The sequence below is a fragment of the Pleurodeles waltl genome, chromosome 3_1, assembly GCF_031143425.1.
Source record: "Pleurodeles waltl isolate 20211129_DDA chromosome 3_1, aPleWal1.hap1.20221129, whole genome shotgun sequence".
Taxonomy (NCBI): Eukaryota; Metazoa; Chordata; class Amphibia; order Caudata; family Salamandridae; genus Pleurodeles; species Pleurodeles waltl.
In genome coordinates this window covers 1247754775-1247770713 of record NC_090440.1, presented here as the reverse complement: position 1 = coordinate 1247770713, position 15939 = coordinate 1247754775, and the positions used below count along the sequence as shown (strand labels likewise).

Below are 15939 nucleotides of genomic sequence, written 5' to 3'. Positions count from 1 at the left end.
GGAAATACTTCCAGAACAGATGCAGAGATATTTGGGTAGCTTTCTTTTATGGCACCTCATCTGTATAATGCTGAGTGGTCTGAGAATAGGTAGCATTAGCAGGACACTGCATGGCGGGTTGACTCATAAGCTACAAATTTGTACAATTAAAGCCTGTGGTCTCAAAAATAGAGCTAAAAGAGGAAGGGTGGCACTGGGCTTGAGGGTCATGAATCCTGATTTAGTATGTATACAGGAGACCCACATCCCTTGGGACAAACTGGGATTGGTTAAGGATCTTTACTTGTCACCCTGGGCTTGCACACGGCAAGGCTTGACATTTAGAGGGGTGGCTATTCTTGAAAACAAATTTATGTGCTCTGTCGGCCGTAATGCCTTGGATAAGCTTAGCAGATGGGTCATTTTAGAATGTGGAGCTGGTAGAGAATGCTGTGCTCAGTTTATGGCTCCAATGTGGATGAGCCTGATTTTTTTTGATTGTTTGAATACAGAATTAGCTTCATGGCCACTGCCTCTCATTTTATGTGGGGATCTTAATATCCATGTAGACATGACAAATGACCAATCTAACAATGCAGGGAGGAAGCCTGTTGTTTATAGAGCACTGCAGCGGTTGATAAAAGATTGTGGGCTTATATATGTGTAGCACAGATGCAGGACTCCGGACCTGGGCTTTACGTTCTTCTCCTTTACACATAGCAAGCTGGTACGGCTAGATTATTCTTTTTGTATCTGCAGCATTGGCTGGTCAGGCTATGATAGAGAGATATCCTAGGCCTCTCTCAGACCACAGCTCATTGATATTGGAAATCTCAATGACTGGCATCTCTAAAAACCCAGGGGTGTTGGACCTCTGATAAAAAAAAAAAAAAAAAAAAAATCTTGTTGGATGCAATGTATTTAGACCATATGTGTAAATGGCTAGCAAACTTCTTGGAAATCAATAGAGGGATGGTCCCGGATGGCTTTGTGTGGGATGCTTTAAAGGCTGGGTTCAGGGCTTAAACCATTAGCTTCAACCTGTTTCAACATAAGCAAAGACAAATCTAGTTTCACTGGCTATATAAGGAATTATCCCCAGCAGAGGATAACTTGACGTGGTCACTGACTAAGAGTTTGGATACTCGGGAGGCCCAGAAAATGATAGCCATATTAAAATCAAAAGTTGATCAATACTTTAATAGAGAGGTGGCCACTAAATTTCACCACTATAGGTCAGAGTGCTACAAGCATGACAAGGAAGGGGAAGAATACCGAAAGACTATTAGCAAAGCAGATTAGTCAAAAGGAGGTGGAAAGGGGGATATTGGCTGTAATGAATAGGGAAGGGAAGATATTTGAATCCTTGCCTGATATGGTTAGGGTCTTTAGAGATTTGTATGAAACTCTTTATATGGAAGAACTGGAAACTCCGCTGGATGGGTACGAGGATTTACTTGCAGGCTTGGATAGGGTTAGGATAAATGAAGAGGAAAGGGTCACCCTGGATGCTCCAGTCTCCTTGGAATAAGAATGTAAGGCTATAAACTCCCTAGCTACTGGGAAAGCCACGAGCCCAAATTATTGACCCCTTGAGTTTTTCAAGGTTTTTCTTTGGTGAACTTCGACAAGATATGCTCCCTTTCTTTTTACAGGCACAAGTGTGGGAAATTCCACCCCTGTGGCAAATAACGAATATAATAGTTTCTAAGAAGAAAGGTAAATCACCATTTCATCCCAGATCATACAGGGTGATTTCTTTAATAAACTGCAATGGTAACATCTTTTGCCAATGTTTTGGCAAACCAGCTGGGGAAGGTTGTCTCGGCATTGGTATTGCAACAACAACATGCCAGGCTGCAGTACAGTAGATCATGTAGAAGGGTGACTACTTTGATGTTGCAGAGGCCTCAGGATCATCAATGTACTTACCTTTACTAGATGCTGAGAAGGCCTTTGATTGCATGTTAATTGTAAACAGATAGGCTCTAAAGGGAATTAAGGTTCTGCATGACTTGTTTCAGTAAGGCCAACTCCACTCCTTCAACAATTTTTGGTGCGATTAAGGGTGATTTTTTTAAATTTCTTCAGATCCCAGATTTTATCATCAAAATAATAAGGGAAGCATTTTCAGTAGCTAAAATCCCCTTAGTTGAGGCTGTAAGACAGAGGGACTGAATTGGCCCATTTTAAAACCTTTTGATACATGGCCTACCTGATTATCTGGAAGCGCAAAATACTAAATGGGAAGCTCGACTTAGTTTAGAGGGCCTTTATCTTCAGGAGTCACTAGATTTAGGGAACAAGATGCTGATAACGGCTGTCTTAAAAAGTCAACACTAAGACCATATTCAACTTATACTATACCCTGCCTAAAATGACTAAATGGGGTGGTAGGTCTAGCGGTAACTGCAATCGATGTGGATGGGAGCAGGTCGAGATTGTATGTTCTTTTCATGTCCCAAATTAGATTCTTTGATGTGTGATATTGGGACCTTTATGGGATCTATCATTGGAGGGCAGGTCCAGATCACCCCAGTATTAATGATTTTGGGGGTGATGGATGGCTCGGAGGGCAATGATGCAGTAAAGAGGCATATTTATTATTTGTTGCTATGGTGGTGGCCCAACTCTGCACCAGAATGCTTAATCCAGAGCCCCCATCATTTTCAATGTGGAGGTCTAGATTTTAAGCAGTATACAAGATGGAAACCAATTTGTATAATGCAAGGGGCGCAACAAGCAGCTGTGTGAGGTCATGATTTGGTCACCTGTTAATTGGTTGGAAGGTTTGACTAGGCAATGATGTAATCAAGGTGGAAGGCAATAGAGGTAGCTGTCTGGGGGACATACTAGGCAGTCTTAAGATCACATGGGCCCGTTTTGTTTCTTCACAGATAACGTTTACTGTTATACGATGATTCACAGTGATTATGGCGCTGCAATTTATAACACTGTTGAGATTAGCAGCTACTCTATGACCATACTACTGTTATGCACCTGCACTTCACAACTGATTGATGTTTTAGTTCATGATCTTTGCTACAGATGATTTCCACAGTTCACCTGATGTATTATGGATATGTTATGGTGATTATGCATTTGCACTTTATAGCAATGTTTATAGATATGCTATCTTATAAGTAAAACAATGCTGCTATGCATCTGCACTGCAAAATGTATTGGTATTTATAGTTTGAACCTATTGATGGCTGGATATCACTAGGGTATGGCTTGCTCCGCACTTCACTGAAGTATTCACTTGAACTTTTTCCCACTGGCTACGAATCAACAGGGCTCCCGGTTCTAGTCCAAACCTATGCATTTTAAGAGTTAAAAGAAGATATTGTACTGTAACCTTTGTAGTATTTCAACCGATAATTGCTGACAGCTTTTATCTGTGTATCTTGTGCTCATGCTCTATAGACTTGGTTCACACATTTGTGGAGGGGCTTGTATTTTATTATCTGCATACGTTCTGCAGTGTGCTTTTTTTCTTTGGGGTTAAGTCTGATGCGTATAAGGGTGAAGTAGCATGGTAAAAATCAATAAAAGGAATATTACTTAATCTATGCTGCTTACATACTGGCAGTTTAGCATAAAAATGTGTTCACAGTGGTGTGGTTTTTAATGCACAAATCAATCAACATCCATTCAGGCTGATTTTCGGTAATTATTTACACTTGTGAATTGTATTTTGTTCATTTTGGCCAATTCGCCATTGACCTCAGAGAAAGTAACAGTGTTGTTTGACCCAACTTTAAGACATGACAGTAAGCTAAAGAATTTAACAACTGTGTGGCTTTTGAAAACTGATTAAATGCTGGAAGACGTCTGGACAATTTAATCCGGTTTTGGGGACACTTAATTCTGACCAAGGGCACACTGGTGGTGTTGCAGTCGGTCACTGAAGCAGCCACCAGAACAAACCGCTGAAAACATAACAGTTCACCAGTTTGTGAGCTTACTTTCACTGGAGTGAAAGAGTCAGAATTTTGGAATTAGGCTTTAAGGCACAAGGACGTTCAAGTGGTCTTCCTTCTAGAAATACATAGTTGCCAACCCTGCAAAGTGTTGTGTTCAGAAATGGTATTTGCATTATTCCTACAGTTAAAAGCTTTTTGCTTTCCAGTAATTATATATTTTTTTTTAAAAATGACAACGTAATCACTTTCAATAAAACAGTGAAACAAGCCTGTTGGACCTGGCCCTTTTTACAGGGTCATCCCCAAACTTTTTGCCTGCCTCCTCCCCTTTTTCCGACTTTTTGTTCGCTTTAGGTCTCTGGGCACTTTATCACTGCTGACCAGCGTTAAAGTGCATGTGCTTTCCCTTCCAAATTTGGTATGACTGCTTACACCTGATTGGCTCATTTAATTTACCTGCAAGTCTCTTGTACAGTGGTATCCCTTATATCCAGGGCCTGTAAATTAAATGCTACTAGCTGGCCTGCAGCGCAACTTGCGCCATCCACAGAAGTAGCCTTTCAAACCTGTCTCAAGCCTGCCACCGCAGAGCCGGTGTGTGCAGTTTACTGCCACAGTGGTTCGGCATCTATATTTGTTTGCCAGGAACTCTCCTTTTACTACATTGAGGTCATCCCTAAGGAAGCCCCTTGGTAGCATGGTGCTGTGTAGGTAAGCGGTAGGACATGTGCCTTTTTGTGTGGTATGTCCTGGTAGTGACAACCTATTTGGTTTCTCACTGCTGCCTCTCATAGGGTAGCATTAGGAATGCCCTTGCATATGACTAAGTGGTATTTTCTAATCTTTGAGCGTGGGCATATTCGGTCTGGTTGAAATGGCAGTGAGAAATGTTGCTTACTGCGGATTCCGTATTAACAGTTTATAAATTCCATTCTTAGAAAGTGGGCATTTTTCTGTGCTTATGACCCTTGTGTTTTTACAGCATGACTCCAATCAACAACTGGGGTAGAGTGGCAGCTTCACTTGGTGCATACTTTCCAGACAGCCATCACACAGGAGGGGCTAGTTGTGATAGAGGAGAGATCTGCATACTAAGTGGTCTCCACATTTGTATAAAGCTGTGTCCTGCCCTGACACAAGCTTGTTTACCCCCCCCCGCTACTGATGTCTGGAGCCACTGTGGAGGAAAATAGGCATTTCTGGAACTGGTTAGAGCCGGTAGGAAACTTCTACCCACTTCTAGAAGCTGGGCATACTGAGTATAAGTATAGTGGGTTGTGCCCAATGTTTCAAGGCACTGTGTGGGATTTGTAACCAGATGCTGTTGGCTCTGCATACTACACCAGAGGACTAGTGTAGTGCCAGAAGTGATCTGCTGCCTACTGATTGTTGGGTGGCTAAAGGGACTGCCACTCTGCAAAGTGACACTGTGTGCTGGTATGCTGCTGTTTTCCCGTCTCTGGGTGTCCCCAGTGCTCTCCCAGGGGCCAGCCATGATTCCAGAGAGGGAAAGCAAAAGGGGGGGGGGAGGAAAGAGTTGCAGGGGGGGGGGAAAGAGTTGCAAAGGAGGAGAAAAATAATCCGTCTCGCCCAGCAGAGCACTATCCTTTGCGAGGGAGGGGGGGGGGGGTGTTCACAGCCCAAAGAAGATGCCACATTTCACTGTGTTCTTTCACCCTCAGTGTTTGCTATATTTCCTAACCTGATATGTTGTTTTTGCAATCCCTTGGGTAATGTGAATATTCTCATAATCTGCTGTGTGTGCACTGGGAGGATGTGTTTTATGACATGTGTAAGTGGGAAATTATTCTTTGTGTTTGCACTCATGATGATCTGACAACTGCTTGCTTAGCAGTGTATTACTGATTCATTTCCTTTTTGGTCTACTTATGTAGTATGCAATACAGTTTATTTTTTCTAATAACTGGTTGTGAAGTCTCCTTTTGTGGTCTCCTAAACAGATTAGGTCAAAAATGAGTCTCTAGGTCACTAAAGAATACCCTGGTGCACATCACTGCCACTGCTACAAAGTAATAGAGAAGCTGTGGTGGTATCAGCATTTTTAAAATATATTGGGGGTGGGGGGAGAACAAGGGCTATTGCATCCAGAGGCTCCAGGACTGCTGCAGTGACGTTGGGGTCCTGCCATAGTTCCTGTCAAGAAGGTCTCTGAATGGTGAACATTCACCCCCACGGTAGCAGAGCATCTCATATTGCCAAGTTAGGCGGTCAGTCTCCAAGTCTTCTGCAGCCATGCGTTAAACCCTCCGCTGGGTAAAGACAGGAGTTGCCCTAGTTCATTTGGAGACTTGTCTTGGTTCCAGAGATCCAAGAAAGCAAAAAGATTTGGCAGCTGTTGTCTGGTCTCTCGTATGCGTCATCCACATAAAGCGAGACTGCACCAGTTGGGGCCCCACACAGGACCTTCCCCGTAGCAAGGTTTGCAGTGCACATGCAGTTGTCAGTCTTACCATTGCTGACACATTGAACGTCTGTTTACATTGCACCCAACTAAACAAGAACATGCGAGGTCACAAAATACCCATAAAAGCAAAGACGCCCGGCAAAGTGTTTATTACAAATTGCTTCGAGCCGAGAAATACAAGGCAATAAAAAGCTTAAGGTGCTCCCCCAAGGGAATGATCTTTAAACGGAAGAGGCGATGATGGGACCCTTTGCCTCAGTTCCCCTCGTTGATCCATTCGTTGGCGCAGCTAGTGTAAGAAATCAGCTCTTCTGGCTTGAACCACAAGTTGATCTCCTATTTGGCACTTTCCACAGAGTCACTGCCATGGCATATGTTCCTATGGGAGGAAACAGACATTAGAGTGCAAAGAGCAGCACCTACATTTGATGCACACCATTACGACAGTTTGAAGGGTTCACAAAACCGAGGACAGTGCAGATATGAGAAACCTGAAGACTATACATACTGGAAAAAAATAACAGCAAATTGACATGTGGGCTTGGTAAAAACTGCTTTCGATACAAGTAGCTTTAACATCTTGGATGGTTTCGTTCAAGTAACCTGCCTGCATCAGAACAAGATAGGTCCGTGCCCACAGTCAGCAATAAAGGGACTAGGAGGCAGAAGAGATTAATGTGCATATATTAATTTACTGTCATCCCACACAAAAAGCTTAAGGTTGGACTACTAGGGAAAGAGTTGAAATAAGAATGGAAAAAAAAAAAACACCACAAATAAATAAGCTTTCATAGTTCACTTAACTGAGATGCGATTTGAACGAGCCGGTTTCAAATCAGCATCGCATGGCAGTCATTGCCTTATCAGGCAATGTTCTAGTAGGGCGTGGGGCAAACATGGCTGCAAGGTCTCTGCCATGGGAAGAGGGGTAATTTGCCTACGTTGTCCCGGAGTCCGTCCACGCTGCTATGGTTCTGCAAACTGGGCCAAATACACCCTCAGCAAGTGACTGCGATACATACATAATCACAGCCCTCTCAGGAATAATTGAAAAGCACGAGCTTAAAACCCAATCACCAGCTCTAGAACCGACTGTTCCAACTCAGTTTACAAAAAGGTACTTTAATATATGCACAAAATAATACTACAAAGTAACTGATCACACAAACACTGGCAATTCTGTTACTACACCTTAAATCTGCCGTCCAATCTATGAAAATGTTGCTGTTGGCAGACTGATAACAGGTGTCTACCTCCCTTCTGGCACTCAGTGGTTAGATCTATCACGAAGGACCACTGAGGGTGGGAGGGGGCAACTTGCTCTCAGCGCAATGGATAGTGATAACAAAAGACCAGAGGCAGGCCTCAGCTCAAAAGGTTTTTTCACGTTGAAAAAAAGCTACTCTTAGCAAAAGACCCAAGTGAATTTCTAACAGAGCCTCGTCTACTATGCCCCTGCTTTAAAGACGGGGTCTCCTCCATCCAGCTTCGGGAATATGCTTATCTTAGAGGGAAATAGCTGGTTAAACATTCAAGTCGACAAAGCCTAAACACTTTACATAAAGCAGGAGATAAAAACAGATGCCCGTTCTGTGTACACATTGTTCCAATCTGCTTACGCGGAGTCTGAAAGGATGGCTGCCACTGAATTATCAAAGTAAATGCCTCTGCAACGAGGAAAACTGAAAAAAGGGAAAAAAAAGCTGTGTGTGAGGGCCAGGGGAAGTCGGGTTGGGGGTTTAAAGGGATGCCAACCAAGCTGCAATCAGAACACATTAGCCAGCAACTGCCAGAAAAGCCCGCAAGTAAGCTGCCTTTAAAAGACTACAATCGACTAAAACCAACACTCCCATAAACACATCTCTAGCGCAAATAATGCAAGTCTCCATTGCGTGGTCAGTCTCACCTGCCATTCTTTAGAAACGACACACTTTGTATTAAGTCAATAGTGTTCTCGATTGGATTTTTTTAAATTTTTTTTACTGGCCGTGCACTCTGGGGCCAAGGAGACTTTTCCCGGAAAGGGGGGGGGGGGAAGTAAATGCATTAATTAGTCCTCTGTACCAGAACTGCAAATGTTCTTACAGCGGCAATCACATGAGAGCAATGACAAAAAAAATACAGAGGGAAGCTCTCGTCAGGGAAACCTTTTCATCATGTGTTCATATCCACAGGGAGTGAGTCACTCATTTGATGTCGGCAAAGACGTTCCTCCCTGGGCCACATGCACACCATTGCCATCACGTACATGCCAACCTGGACGCAGAAGTCTCCCCGGATGGTCCCAGGCTTGGAATCAACAGGGTTGGTCTCTCCCAGCATTACCTTGCCAGTCTTCACCACATTAAATCCTTCCCAGACCTGAAAAAAAAGTAAGCAGTAACCTTCAAGCTAAAAATAATTCTGTCACATGGTCAATTAAACATGACCCATCGTGTTTGTCCACTGGAATCCCACTGCACAGAGCATCTACTGTACATATTCTACCAGTAAATGTATGGAATTCACGTGGAGTGGATATTTGAGTGAACAAACCATGCAACAGCCAACATCTCCAGCACCTCAAGACGATTTGATGCACTTTAATGTTGATTGATTAACTTCTAGGAAAAGATATAGGGCTTAAACTCCCTGCATCTTACTGTTGCAGTTAGAAAGGAGCAAATGCCACAAAATGTCATTAAGAGACTGGAGATGCATCGGAGCATCCCAAAGTTTGCTAAAAATCAAGGGTTTTAAAATAGTTTAATAGTGATACAAAAGTAGGGTTTATAACATTTTTAAAGAAACAAAATGGCTAAAAGTTTGTTCTGAGAGCCCATCACAGGGATATGCTGATGCCTGGCACCCCCAGTAGACCAAAGTACTAAGGAAGCTCATTAACATCGACGCAGTATCCACCCTGAACCAAAATAGGGATGTTCAACTCTCCAGCTACTTTGAGACCAACCGGTTGCTTCATTCAACTGAATCTGGATTTCACCCAGGTTACAGCACCAAATCCACACTGGAAGCACGATACCATTAAAATGACGAGACACCCATCTGCTGTTCCCAAAACCGGCATTGTTAAAAACACCCAGGTAGTTAAAATCATACACCGTGCCAAATGAGTGCCCCTTCACCATTAATCTGCAAAGTTTTCTTGTCTGGCCCACATGCCATAATGTGAGACTCCCCAAAGCTGGTGACCAGGTCAAGTCACCCCCATTAAGAGACAAAATGATTTGACCAGCAGAACTCCAAAAATCAACTTGACCACTCATCTTTTTTGATCAGGTTGAGCTATTCTCATCCCTTTTGGCAAGTTGCCACTGAACAGGTGTTGTGTTCAGTTGAAAAGTGGAGGGGCTATAAAAGATGCCTTTAAATAGTGTTATGTCAAATTTGCTCTGTGTTCAGACAGAGGTCAAAAGTCAGTTATTCTTACAATTCATTTTCCTTCTGACTGCAGAGTTCCAGGACTTTGAGGTGAACTGTGGGACCTACTGCTTAGAATGTAAAATAAAAAGGATATGGGATGTCAGGTTTTTCCGAACCCATTTAAATGTGTAATTATATTGCAGTAGTTCGGAAGGCCCTTTGTTTTGTGGGATTAAAAATATTTCAGTAGGATGAAAACAAATCAGAATACTTTACACGTTGAGGTGCAAAGGATGTTTTCTGAAACAGAATTTTCAGAGATTAATACACTATAGTTTTATCAGTAATTAGTGGAGAGGTTATTGGACATTTCTTGGAATGTTAGTGTGTAGATGACAGTATTACCACATCATGGTTTAGTAATATATTTATTAAAAACAGAGAAACACTTCTGCCCTGATGGCAATGTTGTTAGTAAACTAAAGTCCTAGGCTATGTGGGCTAGACCTCCTGGGTATATGGGCTAGATTCTTGTGATACATGCAGCAAGCTTTAGTCTACTTAATCAATCAAAATATTTTTTTTGTACTGCAGAAATGCTGAGCTCACATAGGTGCAATCATATGCAATTAAGAACAAGGTGACCAAACTATTTGCCTAGGATCACAATTGGAGACCTGTTTACGGGTCAAGTGCATTACAGTTAGGTCGAGTAACATGATTTTTTTTAGCCCTGACCAGCGTATGCAATTCCTTGGGGTCTATGCCCCAAATACTGCATTGCCTGCATAAAGCAGCACCAGTATAGTGACCCCAAGACCATCACTGGATAGTTTGGTTATGGTGGGGCACAGGTTGTTGATTTGACAGGTGGGGCCGAAATAAACCCTTGGTGTACCCTTAGGGGTAAGAGGAGGGAAGGGGTTAACAGTCAAGACATTTTTCCTGTAGAACCAAACCCTCACTACTAAATTCTGTGTGATTAACACAAAATTCACTAATGTGGCTTAAACCCACAAATCCAACAACATCAGCCACCGTTTAGGTCGATTGATAGTCAAACGCTATTGACAAATCCATAAAGACCAGTTACAGCAGCAGCACCTGGCGACAGTATACTTGCCAATAAGGTTAAAGCACTGCTCCACTGTACCCAGCCCCTGGCAGAACCCAAACTGAAAAGGGCAAGATTTTGGAATAGTTTGCCCAAGTTTAAGCTATTAAACATCACCCAGGTGATTATTTTGACAGAGCCATCAATAAGGCCGATATGAAAGGAGGGGAGCATAAACAGGTTATTTGCTAGGTGGTCTTTATCAATGAAACGCCCCCTTACTTAATCCTTCTGGACTTAAGTTATAAAAAAACTTAAGAATCAGCTTAACACAGTTTGGGTTCTTGAATGGAACCATGTAAGATGCCCGAAGACCTGAACATCAGTGCCTACACAAACTAAGCATAATTCTACTTTCAACATGTAGACTATACAAACTACTGCAACAGATTGCTTTGACACCAATAGATGTGGCCACAGGTAGTGTAACCAAAGACTTTCAGCAATGCTTATGTGCGAGTAGGTGGCACCATATGGTTCTGCAGCAGTTTGAAAGAGCCACACAAGCACTATCCAATGTGCACCAACAACTATTTCTATGTTCCTGTGCCCTTAGACTGATCCAGAGCTCCACTTCCACCCACATCTTTGACAGACCCCAAGCAGGCTAAAAACGGAGTGCCAAGAAAGTAATTTCCCCAGAAAATGTCAGGATTCAAGCTGAGCCCCAAACTGCTGGAGACAAATGCGTCATGGACCTAAACGACATGTGCCTCTGGTCCTTGCGCTACACTTAAACTCAGTCAGGCATTAAGTGCAACCTTATGCACCCAAAGACAATCTAGGATCAATAGGCAAAGCTTTTAGTCGCCAGGCTCAAGAGGCTGCATTTGATAGAGGTTCTGCTTTTGATTGCAGTCACGTCTTAGGCCCTGCACAAAGGTAGTCACGCTCAAAATCTGCTGGTAGGTTGAAAACATACCATAAGCACAAGAAAGTCAAGCAGGCCTCTATACCTCCACTTAATCTGGCTAGAGACTGCAATATCACTTAAACAATCTGATGTTCCGTCAATCCTTGCAGGCCCCAAATTACCCAAGCCATCACTGACACAGCAACAGTTGCTACCTTCAAGTAGGCAATGCTGCAGATTTTCCAGAGAGCCCCTGGCTGGACTTCTACCTGCAGACCCTCCCCAGTGCAGACCTCCTTAGGTTCCATTCCTGGCCTTTACTAAAGCTGGTTAAGACTCCCACTTTGGTGCAATTCAAATGCCACTAGTACCAGATTAAAATCTGGAGTTTTTACCCTGAACGAATACCTGATCACACCAGCCCTGCAGTGTTAAATAACTAAAGCACACCCAGTGGTTATGCGGCCAGACTTTCAGCTTCTTCCTTCAAACCAGCTCTGTCAGACAACAGAAGTCAACTTTGGCTCAAACGTGTTCCAGGATCATAGCCAATGTCTCTTAACACTGACAAGGAGGGGGACAACCTTGTCTACCCTTCATTATAAAGGAGGGCTGTATTTTGACTTGCAAAATGCCAAGGACCTAGATACCTCAGAGCTTGTCTCACTATCTGGTCTAACAGAAAAAAGTGCACAGAGCAGGATAACACCTAGATATACAGTTGCCTACTCTGGAAGCCAAAGTCAACTGGACTTGCTAGAATACAAGGCAAACAAAATCTGAGCCACTGCTACCATTTAATGACGCCCTTACTGTCTTGGCCGCTTGGTTCAAGTCATGTTCAGCAGACCTTTGCTTAGACTGTACAAGCCAGCCAAGTTTTTTTTTCTCTTAAGACTCAGAGAAACACCAATCTGAGCGACAGGAAAACAGTTTGGCCTTGAAAGCCTTACTACCAACCACTAAGGGAAGGCCGGCACATATCCTAACAAGCAACATGACTAAAGTTGTACAGCAATATGTATGGTGGTGTACTACATTGTGCCAGGAGGCTATACATCTGAAGTGGCAAGACAAGCCTCTTTTTGGTATTCAGCCACCTATCAGTACCTTAATACCAAAGAGAGATGCCGGCTGTAGACAATGAGTGCAGTCTCCAACCAGAAGTCACACAGGGTATTGATTCTGCAATGGGGAGGGGGGGGGTCACCTCATCTCTGGACACCTTTGGGGTGCTCCTGGATGGGATGGTCGGTTCTCTCCGTGTTCCCTCATTTTCCCACCAGACTTGTTGCCAAAAGTGGGGCTTTGTCCAGGGGGGTGGCAACTCCACCAGTTGGAGTTGCCCTGGGGCACTATAACCCGAGGCTTGAGCCTTTGAGGCTCACCAACAGCTGGTACGGTTCCTGTAGGGGAAAGTGTAAAGCACCTCCATCGAGGACAGGCTTTGTTTCTGACCACTGAGAGCACAAAGGCTCCCACCGCATGTGGTCAGAAACATGTCTGAAAGTGACAGGCTGGCAAAGACCAGTCAGTCCAGCTTTAGTAGTTTGGCTAACATACAGGGGGCATCTCTAAAATGCCCCTGGGTGCATTTTTTCAATAAAATGCACACTGTCATCAGTGGGAGTTCACTGTGCTAAGTTGGATACCAAATTGCTCAGCATTCAGTGAAAGCATTTTGGAGCTGTGGAGTTCGTAATGACAAACTCCCAGACCCTGTACTCAATATGGCCACACTGCACTTACAATGTCCAAGAATTAACTTAGACACTGTAGGGGCATATGGTTCCTGCAGCTATGCCCTCACCCGTGGTATAGAGGACCCTGCCTTAGGGATGTAGCGGTGTCTTACCTTTTGCCACAGGCAGTAGTTTGTGGCAACTGCATGTCAACTGCCTGTTTCTCCCCACCAGCATACACAAGCTGCAAAGGGAGTGTGGATGTGCTTGGTGAGGGATCCCTTAGGGTGGCATTATACATGTTGCAGCCTTTGGGGGATGTTCCCTGGCCTTGGGGCCCTTTTGTACCAGGTATACATTTTACTAAGGGAATACCTGTGTGCAAAGGGTGTGCCAATTCTGAAAACAACAAAGGTACAGATTTTGGGAAAGAACACTGGTGCTGGGACCTGGTTAGCAGGATCCTAGCACACCGTCAATAAAAGTTGGCATCAACACCAGGCGAAAAGTGGGGAGTAGCCATGCCAACAGTGGCACTTTCCTACACATTCATGAAACACTCACCTTGAGACCGATCTGACAGGAGGGACTTTAGCCTATTTGGTTCTCAACATGTAAGAAGACCCTCCACCATTGGGCTGTGCAATCCATTCTTAAGATGAGGAATCTTCAGTTTGAAATATCCAGACAATGGTGTTACTTGGTGAATATTCTAAATGCAGATTCCGCACTGTCCTCCCACCTCTATTGAGGTGTCTGCTGATCACCTTAAGGTCCCAAGTTAAGTAGTCGCACCATCACCTATTAATATAATGTTATATGTGAGGGAATCGAAAAAGATCAAGAAATGGATGTCAGCAAGCAGGGGTGGGGCTTATGTGAAGCTCTGCAACACTGTATGAAGTCACCATGAAGCCATATAATGCCACTTACTTGTACTCTGGGAGCATTGCTTAAAAAAAGTCTCTGGACCCAGTATGGTGCTAGGGAAGATTCTAGAGAGGAGAAATCTGGCTACAATATGGACTATGAACTAGAAAGAGGTTACCAATGTTAATTACCAATTTATAGAGAGCTAGGGAGGGAAAAAAAAGGGGGGGCTAGGACAACATGATGTACAAGTAAAAAGGAGTTCATACTGGTTCAGCTGCAAAACTATTGTGCACTGAAAACCGTGGCAGGCTCATCCAAGAGGATTTACACCAGGTAGTTCCCAGAAACTAGGGCCTGGTTTACCTCAGGGTATAAAACACGGATCTTTTAGGACATACTTTGGCCTTTTCATTCCACATTCTAGGAAGCTGACTGGAGCTAACTCAAGAATCTTTATTGGTATGAGGAAATTGGAATTCTAGGTCAGCACACAATTGCCATTAAAAAAAAAAAAAAATCTTTAAATTGAAGAGTAACTCCCTATTTTCAGAGTAGTAGGGATATACACATCATAGACCGTTCTACACTCACCATAGGCACAACAGGGCCGGAGCCCATGTATTTAACCAAACCGGAGTAGAAAGCGCGATCCTTCAGGTCAATGTAGTGTTCCTTCAGAAGTTCATCGGAAGCCTGCAAGTGGCAAAGAAAGTATTGTTACCTGGGTGATGAGACCTCAACCCTGGTCATGCCAGTGAACTGAGCACAGCAGTTCACACCCAATATCACAGTAGATCATTACCCAATTCTGGTGTATGCTTAGTTAGACCCTATCACTTGTGAACACAAAACGCAAACAAACCAAAGACTACTCTCACCTGCATAAACTTCATTGCCACCATTCGGTAGCCCTTCTGCTCAAAGCGCTTGATTATCTCTCCTACCAGGCCCCGTTGAACGCCATCTGGCTTGATGCAAATGAAGGTACGTTCTGTGATACCGTTACCAGACATGTTCCTAGAAGAAGGCAAGAGGGTGACAGAAAACTTAACATTGTTCGTAATAAGGTGTACATCGCAGTAAACAAATTGGGCTCCCTACACAAGTTAGCTTCAAATCTAAACGTAAACTTTTCACACAAAAACTAGGGTTTAACAAAAATGCATCAGTCCATTTTTTATCGGACCGAGTTAAAAAAAAAAAAAGCACTTCGCAGAAAAAGCAGAAGCTAGCCTATTCAAAAGCACAATTTGAACCACAAAACTGGATATTCTAGAATAAAGTTAGAGCTGCAGATTAAATAACTTCTAAGGTAGTCTGACTTCTCGATCACTGTAAGGCTATCCCATTATTCGAACACAGCAAGGAGGTTTCTCTGGAGATCTGACTAGGCTCCCTGATTAAGCCAGGTGAGGAGAAAAACAGGTCTGTTCTGAGTTGTGAAATACACAAATCCTAAAGAGTGACAAATATGTTTCCTACATTCCTCGAACTACTGTAAGGGATAAAGTACCCCCTTCCACACAGGAGTATCGTCTGTCACTGCGGATTACAATGGACAGAGAAAGGAGGCTGAAGAATGAGGCGAATTGCAATATCCTTCTAATTTATGGCAAAGGTTATGTTATTCCTTATAATACATCTTCGAACCATCACCCCTCCCACAAACCACTTACATCACTGGTATCTTGCACTTGTGTGCATTACAGACATGGATAAAGCAT

General features: G+C 43.4%; 1 protein-coding gene across 1 annotated transcript; it reads right to left on the bottom strand.

Annotated features, from left to right (window-relative positions):
* Positions 1-6462: 6462 nt before the first annotated feature.
* On the bottom strand, positions 6463-15566 carry LOC138285081 (nucleoside diphosphate kinase A 1-like). The gene is made up of 4 exons (XM_069224599.1): positions 15094-15566; positions 14807-14908; positions 8579-8691; positions 6463-6709 (listed from the first exon to the last, which is right to left on the bottom strand). Exons 1-4 carry the CDS (start codon positions 15226-15228, stop codon positions 6667-6669), a joined length of 393 nt encoding a protein of 130 aa, XP_069080700.1. The 5' UTR covers positions 15229-15566; the 3' UTR covers positions 6463-6666.
* Positions 15567-15939: the final 373 nt, after the last annotated feature.